Source organism: Triticum aestivum, chromosome 4D (assembly GCF_018294505.1).
Source record: "Triticum aestivum cultivar Chinese Spring chromosome 4D, IWGSC CS RefSeq v2.1, whole genome shotgun sequence".
In the NCBI taxonomy this organism is placed as follows: Eukaryota; Viridiplantae; Streptophyta; class Magnoliopsida; order Poales; family Poaceae; genus Triticum; species Triticum aestivum.
Window position 1 is genome coordinate 202,557,876 of NC_057805.1, and position 10,391 is coordinate 202,568,266.

Consider the following 10,391-nt stretch of genomic DNA (forward strand, 5'->3'; position numbering starts at 1 on the left):
TACTGCTTGCATTAGAGTAGTGTAGCATGTTACTGTTTTCCGATATCCTATCCTGATGCATAGCCTATCCTTGCTACCACTATTGTTACCTTTACCTACAATCCTACATGCTTAGTATAGGATGCTAGATTTCCATCAGTGGCCCTACATTCTTGTCCGTCTGCTGTGCTATACTATCGGGCCGTGATCACCTGGGCGGTGATCACGGGTATATACTTATATACTACATACATGACACATGTGATGACTAAAGTCGGGTCGGCTCGTAGGAGTACCCGCAAGTGGATCTTTGTGGCGGAGCGACAGGGCAGGTTGAGACCACCTAGGTGAGAGGTGGGCCTGGCCCTGGTCGGCGTTCGCGGATACTTAACACGCTTAACGAGATCTTGGTATTTGATCTGAGTCTGGCCATTTGGTCTATACGCACTAACCATCTACGCGGGAGTAGTTATGGGTATCCCGGCGTCGTGGTATCAGCCGAAGCCTTCTTGACGTTAGCGACTGAGTGGCGCGCGCCGGATTGGACTGGAACGCCACTAGGCTAGGTCTGCTTCCGGCCGCGTATGCAACGTGCAGGTGTGCATAGGGCGATGGGCCCAGACCCCTGCGCGCATAGGGTTAGACCGGCGTGCTGACCGCTCTGTTGTGCTTAGGTGGGGCTGCGACGCGTTGATCTTACGAGGCCGGGCATGACCCAGGAAAGTGTGTCCGGCCAAATGGGATCGAGCGTGTTGGGTTATGTGGTGCACCCCTGCAGGGAAGTTTATCTATTCGAATAGCCGTGTCCCTCGGTAAAAGGACGACCCGGAGTTGTACCTTGACCTTATGACAACTAGAACCGGATACTGAATAAAATACACCCTTCCAAGTGCCAGATACAACCCGGTGATCGCTCTCTAACAGGGCGACGAGGAGGGGATCGCCGGGTAGGATTATGCTATGCGATGCTACTTGGAGGACTTCAATCTACTCCCTTCTACATGCTGCAAGATGGAGATGGCCAGAAGCGTAGTCTTCGACAGGACTAGCTATCCCCCTTTTATTCTGGCATTCTGCAGTTCAGTCCACTGATATGCCCCTTTACACATATACCCATGCATATGTAGTATAGCTCCTTGCTTGCGAGTACTTTGGATGAGTACTCACGGTTGCTTCTCTCCCTCTTTTCCCCCTTTCCTTTCTATCTGGTTGTCGCAACCAGACGTTGGAGCCCAGGAGCCAGACGCCACCGTCGACGACGACACCTACGACACTGGAGGTGCCTACTACTACGTGCAGGCCGCTGACGACGACCAGGAGTAGTTAGGAGGATCCCAGGCAGGAGGCCTGCGCCTCGTTCGATCTGTATCCCAGTTTGTGCTAGCCTTCTTAAGGCAAACTTGTTTAACTTATGTCTGTACTCAGATATTGTTGCTTCCGCTGACTCGTCTGTGATCGAGCACTTGTATTCGAGCCCTCGAGGCCCCTGGCTTGTATTATGATGCTTGTATGACTTATTTATGTTTTAGAGTTGTGTTGTGATATCTTCCCGTGAGTCCCTGATCTTGGTCGTACACATTTGCGTGCATGATTAGTGTACGGTCAAATCGGGGGCGTCACAGAGTGCTACTTCAGATTTGGTCTCAAATGAAAAAGAGCCAATTAAACTATTGACACTGGCTACTAAAGGAAATGAGGCAAGTCAATCAAGTGCCAAATCTGAAGAGAAGAAGTTGAGAGTGCACAAGGTAAAACAAGAATTGCCATTGCTTCAAGCAAAATCGCAACTGGGGTGCCCACTCGGCTTATCATATTGGCAAAAGGAGAAATTACAAAAACGTAGTGCACAAGAACTTGAAGAAAGGAACATGGCATGAGTTCCCAAAGGAAGTACTCAAAATAAGAATTATGTGCAAGCTTCCATTACAAGAAGTGTGGCAAAGGTGAAGAAGGAAAAGAGTGAAAACTATGAAGGACCAAGCCGAAGGTTTCAATATCTTCGGTCTACACATTATCCATATTCTTCAACTATGCCATTAATGACTATGTCATGGAATTCGTCATCAAGTGTGATTGGTTACCCTCAATGGGCTTATTTTAATCCATGGATGCAATATAATTCCTTATATCATGAAAGGAATCACTATACATTTGATTAGCTACAAGTTTGTTGCTAATCCAAAGGACCAAAATACTTGATTTGTCATCTCATTTGTTTATTTCGGCTATACGTGCTTGGGTGGATGGAGTTTGCAAGGAACTTATGGTAATGGCCAATATTTATCTATCGCCCTAAGAATATGTCAAAGCATGGTCGGTGTAGTATTCTAACATCATCCTTAGTTCGATTGTAGAGCGAGACAAGGTACGTGCTCATGGAAATTTATACGTATACCTATATTATGCTTGCATGGAGTTGAGACATATGACCAATGCCATTCAAAATATGTTGTATAGACCAATTCATAGCAAAATTGGTGAGTGGGCTTATGCTTTGATTTAATATGATTTGGCCTACAAATCTTTCAAATTTATGAGAGGCCAAATCATTGTCGTTTTATTATTGAACATCGGATTTACGACATGCATAATATTGATTTTAGCTTTATCTCTCTAGTACCATGGTGATTATATATTGATGGTTAAATTTGTAGCAATGGCCAAGGTGTTGGTGTTGTTTATATATCTCCTTATGGTGCTATTATATGAAGCCTCATGCCGCTTAAAATATTTATGCACAAATGATCAAAGCCGAATATACATTGTTATTCGGATTGGAGTTTTCTTTGTATAGGTGCTGTACATAATGAGGCTTTCGGTGATTTGTTATTAGTATAGTGCAACAAATATCCAAGGGTTATCAATGTTTTTGACGAATCACTTTTAGTTTATCTTGAGGTATGTCTAGATATAGAATTTACCTTGAGTTGCTTTTGTATTGCTCATATATTTAGACATGACAATTGAAGAGCAAATTAATTGGCCCGATAAGCATCCGGCTACCATGTTGATCATGATGCATTGCATATCTATCAATAGCTGATGGGTCTCACCGACATAAGTAAGGCCGAACCAAAGCCCACCGCTTTGGCCACTAATGAAATTTTTATGTAGGCAAAAGCAAGGATTAGAGGGAGTTCATTATTGGTTATCTGTAAAATCCTAGCGAAAGGGTGAACAATATGGTTCAGAGGATGGCGTTGAGATACATATCTATGAAACTTTATCACTGGATCGTTAATGAAGTTGAGAAGATTTGGCCAAGTTTGCATCAATAAGTTCACACAAGCAATGGCTGATATATACTTATCGCCCTAAGCAGACATGGGCGATGGAGTGTTGACATCGTCCTTAGAGTAAATACGGTACAAGTTATTTTTCGGCATGCTAGCTTTGCCGAAAAACAGGAGGGCATGTGTTGACGCTCAAAAGTGGCACGATCATAAGGAGTAGCTTGAAACTATGTCAAGATTAGTTCAAACTTATTATTGAAAGTCACCATGGGATGGCTCTCTTCGAGAAGATCAAGATGGATATGAAGATGGTCTAAAACGGAGCTCAGATGCAAAAGTTATGACAAGTTCAGAGATGCTCATGTTGACACCAGATTAAAGAATGGCTTGGAACCCAACTAAGATGGCATCAGATGGAAAAAGTTTCAACATGGAAGTTCTTCGTCTTGTCGAAACGGCCGATTTCGATATAAAAGTCGTCTTAATCCGAGGTCATATGCAAAAGTTAGAGCCAAAAATGCGCGGCTGTATCAGGATGGCCGGACACTCCGGGGATAATCATCCGGGTTTTGGATTTTTCTGAGAATGGCCAGACACTTTGGGGATTTTTGTCCGGGTTTTGGATTTCTCTGTCGCAGACTTCGGAAAACAGCCGAAACCCCCCTCAAGATGGCCTCTGATAAAAAAATATTCAACATGAAAGTTGTTCGTCCCGTCGAAACGGTCAAGATTACTTTTGGACTCGTTTCCATCCGAGGTTGTTTAATGCCTCAAACATGACCCGCAAGGTGCAGCCAGGTTGTAAACCGAACTGTTTTGAAAAGTTTTGATTCCGAGTTGGACCCAAACTAGGGTTTTGAACGTGAATTCGAACCTTTCCTTGCACGAGAAGTCCATTCGCCTCTTATATACCTAAGGGGTGACGGCCGATTGAACAACACACAATCGAACAAACACATCTACCTTTTTTATCTTTTATCTTTTCTTCTTAACCCTAGTTCTTCTTCTTCTCATTTTTTCGCTCGTTCTTCGTTTGCAGGGCGGCGATCCATGATGCCCTAGAGGCGATCAGGTCGACCTAGGGCAGCCCATAGCCGTCATGCGCCCTGACGGGGTCCCTCCCGGATTTGTGGGGTTTCAGTTCTACAAAAGCATTCGCCGGCTATCCTGTGTATCGCGCTGCCGGTCGGGTCTCCTTCGACGTGAGCTGCGGTGCATCACCCCCGGGGTCGAGGGTACACAGTGACATGTTCGTCGGGGGTAAATCGTCCTGTCAAAACGAAACAACCAAGGCCGGGAAGCGATGCGGAGATTGCCCCTTGGTCAACCCGAGCTGTTCGCTGGAAGAAAATGGCGGGGGAAGTGGGATCTCAACGGCGCCGCTAGTGCGTTGCCGAGAGGACCCTAAAACCCTAACGAGAGGGGATTGTTTCTTAGACCACCCATTTGAAGAGATTGTCTTACCCCTCCTTAAAACCCTAACGAAAGGGTATTGTTTCTTAGACCATCCATTTGAAGAGATTGTCTTACCCCTCCGATGCATTTAAACCTTCTTTTTTTTCAGCAATTCCGGTGCATTTGAACTGAAAAATGATCAGTTCTGGCATCTGGCCCAACCCATATATACCCACAACCCAAGCCCTCCTCCTATTCAAAAGCAACACAAAGAAGCCCCACGGTACAAGGAGCGAAGAAGCGAGCCCAAACCATTTTACCCAACACTCCTTCCTCCCCATCCCACTCCCAAAACCCCAGTTCGAGCGCGGCGCCGGAGCGCAGATAAATAGCTCCCCGCGAACACCTCCATCTACGGCGGCGATGGCCGGCGTCGGCGCCGACGGCGGAGGAGACACGGAGATGGGTGGCTGGTCAGAGCTGCTCAACACCTCCACCAAGCTCCTCGAGCAGGCCGCCCCCACCCCTCACTTCCCTACCCTCCAGGTGCCGCATCGCGCTCTTCCTCGCCCTCCTCGCCCGCATCTATCTCTTGCCGCGCCGGCGCCTCCCTCGCTTTCTTCCGCCTGATGGGTTCGTTGTTGTTGGCCCGCGCAGAGGAACCTGGACCAGCTCGAGGTGCTCTCCACGAAGCTTAAGGCCAAGACGATCCGCGCCGAGGCGCCGTCGCAGTCGCTCTCCGCCACCAGGTTGCTCTCCTGGACCCCTTTAGTTAACTCTGAGAGAGCCTCTCTGCCCATCTCTCCGTGATGTTTCGTTCGAATTGGGGTTGCTGCTTCTGGTGTTTTGGAGGGACTTAGGGTTTCGGTTGTGCATCTGCAGGTTGCTGGCGCGCGAGGGGATCAATGCGGAGCAGCTCACCAGGGACCTCAAGTCATTTGAACTCAAGGTGATTAGCTTGTAAACCTGGAAATGCATGTAGGGTTCATTTCAGAGAATGCTATATAGATAATCTTATGTGTCGGTCGTTTAGACGAGGCAGTTGATTTTGTCGAAGTCTTACATTTTGTGCTGCACTCTTCTTTCTTTCATCCATAGCCGACCATTGGGGCTCTTCACTTGTTTTCTTCGATTAGCAGTATTAAGAATTTCCCCACTTCATGAAGAGGCAGAACTGCAGAACTCATGCTGATTGCCTGAAAGAAAAGAATAGCATGAATAACGCCACCTTCTCAGTTTCTTACATAAGATCCTAGTTTTACTTTTAGACACACATTCCCTAGTCTTTTTTTCAGCTTGTAGTCCACTTTATTAATACACATTCCCTAAGTCTGGAGGCTGCAAATCACTCGCTTATCTGAAACAATGTTTTCTAGTCTCAGTTGAGGCAATGTAGTGTTTTCATTTAAAGCTTCCTACTCAAAAGACAGAAAATATAGTTGTGAGTGGTCAGGTCAGATGTTACTACTTATCATAGTGTAACAATCTTTTGCCACCAATTAGGCCAGCACATTGTTTTCTACCCTGTTGTTCTATGTATATCTGCGCTTGCTTGTTACTGTACATCTACAGCTCTTGAATATCACTCAGGCAACAGGTTATCAGTATACATCATAGTGGCTGCATTTTTTTTAATTGTAGACCACCTTTGAGGATGTTTTTCCGTCGGAAGCAACTTCTATCGAGGAATACCTGCAACAGGTGAACACCTCTCTCTTTAGTGATTTTTCTTCTGAATTTCATGGTGTTAGAGTACGTAATGGGCCTAATGGCCTGGGCTGGCAGTATGGAGTGCATCACGGAGTTTGTGTTTTCAGCTTCATGAAATGGCAATCGTCTCATCCATCCAAGGAGCACAAAAGGACAACTTAAAGAGTTTTAACAATTATATGATGCAAGTTCTTGAGGTCGGTTGCCTTTTGGTTTTATTCTATTCAGCTTTATTTTTGTAGCAGAGCTAGTAGCTATGATAATACCTTCATAAGTTCATATTGCAACTTTTTGGAGCATCCTGAGGTCTGTACCACTACCATCCATGCTTTCGGTCGTGTTATTTAATCAAATCTGTTGCATCTTTCAGAAATTAGCTATATTTGTGGTAGTTTTGTAATGCTAGGTGTTGTAACTAACAGGTCGGAGCAAGTTCTACCGTTGAGCTAATTGTCTTCATTTTTCAATTGCCACGCTGACAACTTAGCAATTTTAATGTGCTTGGTAGTGGATGCTTTGAATTGTTTTAGGGTGTGTTTGGTTTGTGTCAAGGTTGCCCTGCCAAAATATTGGCTGGCCAAATTTTTGGTTGAGGTTTTGCTTGCCCATGGATTGGCCAACATTGGCTAGAAAAATTAAATGAACTAGAGTTGGGAAGGGAGCATTGGCATGCCAAAATGTTGGTCCTCATCCAAACAAAGACCAATGTTTTGGTTATACCAAAAAATTGGCAGGGTACACTTTGTTTACGATCCAAACATACCTTTACTGTTCAGTTCAAACAATTTTTAGTAACTTTGTTGTAGGATGACTGGCAGAAGGAGAAGAGAGATTTCTTGCAGAGTCTAAGCCGACTTTCTACATTACCAAAGAGAAACACCAATCTAGCTGGTGGTCTGTCTCGTTATACTCTGATGCCATCTTCAGCTTCCAGTCCTCAAGCTTCATCAGGGCTGCCCGCTGCGGAAGTCATGCCCATACCTAACAAGACCATAATTGATAGTAAATCTTCAGTTTACGCGGGGGTTGTGAAGGATCTCAACGATGCTAGAGGACGCAGTCTGCCTTTCAGTGTAAGCTTCTATATCAAGATTTGATATGTCAGCGCCTTATTGGTCATGTGCAGATTAGTAATCATGTCTGTTAGTCATCCTGTTTTTCTCCAATTAATTTAGGTTTGACAAATGTCTTAAGTGTCTATTTTTGTATGTTATCATCGGGGCAATAAGTTCTCTTGATGCACCGAATTCTACTAATGCTTATTGAGACCTTTTTTTGTTAGCCTGCTACCGCTTTCAGAGCTGCCTACGAGTCCTTGTCTCTTGATGCTACTGGCTTGAAGTCAGTGACCATGCAGAAAGTGTGGCATTTGATTCAGGTAATAACCTTTAATTGTACAGAACAGTATTACAGGATGCAATATCAACTATATGATGTCTATGTGACATTTCCTTGTTTCTCTTATTTCATTGTGATTTATTTAAGGTGCTTTTCCTGTTTGTCTAATTCAGGCATTAGTAGGGGAAGGGTCAACTCATAGAAACGTTTCAAGAAAAATGTCACTAGTGGTTGGAGCAAGGCGACACCTCGAATGGGGTCATGAGAAATACATTATTGAGACCATCAACAGCCAGCCAGCACTAGTGAGTGTTTCTGTGTAGCTTTTTATTACTGAATACTTCTATCCAAATTCACTTCTGAAAATGAAAAAAAGATTTCCCAAGTGCTATGGAAGATTTCTGAACAATGATATTTGTTTTGTATTTACCTGGATTTTTTCTGTGTTGTGGTATGGCCTATTAGTACTTCTGTTCTATACATATGACATTGTGTTAATTTGACATCTCAAGTGCTCCCATGTTGCTTTTCATTATTGAGTTCCCTGAAGATGGAGTGGATCCTATATGCCTGTGTATTTAGGAAAACATTTACTTATTAGTGTAGTTAGTGATGAAGTCAGTGGTGATTGTTTGATTTACTCTTGCATCCATGTTTATAGTTTCTTGTATACTATCTCAAATTCTCAATCAGTCCTCTACCATCCTGTTAATAGTTTTTCTAACCAAATGATGTTTTCCTTTATTCTTGGTTTATATTTTGTGAACCCTGTTAATGTAGAAGATCGATTATGGTTAATCTGTGTGTCATGCTTTGTGGTTCTAGGCTGCTCTTGGTGGATCGGTTGGCAATCTTCAAAAGATTCGTGCATTTCTTCGGGTCTGTTTTGAGTTTGATGATTAATCTGTCTTTTTTCTGCATTGTTTAAATCTGTAACCAAATGCAATTTTTTTATCTGTATGAATTGACAGGTCCGGTTGCGGGATCATGGCGTGTTAGACTTTGATGCAAGTGATCTTCGCAGACAGCCACCAGTGGATACAACATGGCAGCAGGTTTACTTTGCCTGTTTGATTTGTATTAAACATCGAATAAAAATTGTAGCTGACATCATTTTTTTTCTATCTAGTAATGGCAACATAAAAACTCACGAAAGTAAGCTTAATAGGTTAAATGGAAAATTGCCACTAGAATAAGATAGGAGCAGTAATCAAGGAATTGATACGTTTATCGCATCACTTCATTAGAGCATCAAGATGAAGCATGGTGCAACTATTGGTTTTTAAAGGGGGACTGTTCTGTTCAACTTAATCTTAGGTCTGTCATGAAACCATGCATATGGTAGGCCATTGACCGACCTATTTGTAGACTTACTAAAATTAATCAATCACTACAGAAAATGATTTCTTGCTGGGGCCATGGGATTTATTTGAATAATTTATTTCGTGATTACACACCTATGAGGTATGTTGTTTGATGGTAGATGGTTCTCAAATCAAGAACTTGTCATCTATACCATACTCACAAATCATACTGAACGTGTTGATAGGTATAGGTGCTATGATAGATCTCAAAGATGTAATCTCAGAAATCTTATCCATAGCACAAGACAAGTATATAGGGCTATCAAGCATGACATGCCATATAGAATGTCAGAATTATCACAAGATATCCTAGTGAACAGTTCATCACATCTAATCAACTCCACATGTTCCAGTCAGTGGGGTTAAAGCATCACATGAGTAAGTCAAAGTAGCATGAGAAAAAACAATAGGATTATTGTGACGCCCCCGATTTGACCGTACACTAATCATGCACGCAAATGTGTACGACCAAGATCAGGGACTCACGGGAAGATTATCACAACACAACTCTAAAACATAAATAAGTCATACAAGCATCATAATACAAGCCAGGGGCCTCGAGGGCTCGAATACAAGTGCTCGATCACAGACGAGTCAGCGGAAGCAACAATATCTGAGTACAGACATAAGTTAAACAAGTTTTGCCTTAAGAAGGCTAGCACAAAAGTAGCAACGATCGAAGAGGCAAGGCCTCCTGCCTAGGACCTCCTAACTACTCCTGGTCGTCGTCAGCGGCCTACACGTAGTAGTAGGCACCTCCAGTGCCGTGGGAGTCGTCGTCGACGGTGGCGTCTGGCTCCTGGACTCCAACATCTGGTTGCGACAACCAGATAGAAAGGAAAGGGGGAAAAAGAGGGAGAGAAGCAACCGTGAGTACTCATCCAAAGTACTCGCAAGCAAGGAGCTACACTACATATGCATGGGTATATGTGTAAAGGGGCATATCAGTGGACTGAACTGCAGAATGCCAGAATTAAAAGGGGGATAGCTAGTCCTGTCGAAGACTGCGCTTCTGGCCATCTCCATCTTGCAGCATATAGAAGAGAGTAGATTGAAGTCCTCCAAGTAGCATCGCATAGCATAATCCTACCCGGTAATCCCCTCCTCGTCGCCCTGTTAGAGAGCGATCACCGGGTTGTATCTGGCACTTGGAAGGGTGTATTTTATTCAGTATCCAGTTCTAGTTGTCATAAGCTCAAGGTACAACTCCGGGTCGTCCTTTTACCGAGGGACACGGCTATTCGAATAGATAAACTTCCCTGCAGGGTGCACCACATAACCCAACACGCTCGATCCCAATTGGCCGGACACACTTTTCTGGGTCATGCCCGGCCTCGTAAGATCAACACGTCACAGCCCCACCTAGGCTCAA

The 10,391-nt window shown here is 44.0% G+C and overlaps 1 protein-coding gene across 1 annotated transcript in view; it reads left to right on the forward strand.

The window, feature by feature from the left end:
* The first annotated feature begins 4,856 nt into the window (after window positions 1-4,856).
* LOC123097273 (nuclear pore complex protein NUP93A) overlaps window positions 4,857-10,391 on the forward strand; it is a 13,195-nt gene continuing 7,660 nt past the window's right edge. The window contains exons 1-10 of the mRNA XM_044518977.1: window positions 4,857-5,153; window positions 5,265-5,356; window positions 5,490-5,556; window positions 6,249-6,308; window positions 6,425-6,514; window positions 7,124-7,390; window positions 7,600-7,695; window positions 7,829-7,960; window positions 8,481-8,534; window positions 8,627-8,710. Of these exons, the coding sequence (XP_044374912.1) occupies window positions 5,031-5,153; window positions 5,265-5,356; window positions 5,490-5,556; window positions 6,249-6,308; window positions 6,425-6,514; window positions 7,124-7,390; window positions 7,600-7,695; window positions 7,829-7,960; window positions 8,481-8,534; window positions 8,627-8,710 (1,065 nt within the window). The 5' untranslated portion in view covers window positions 4,857-5,030. The remainder of the gene's footprint in view (window positions 5,154-5,264; window positions 5,357-5,489; window positions 5,557-6,248; window positions 6,309-6,424; window positions 6,515-7,123; window positions 7,391-7,599; window positions 7,696-7,828; window positions 7,961-8,480; window positions 8,535-8,626; window positions 8,711-10,391) is intronic.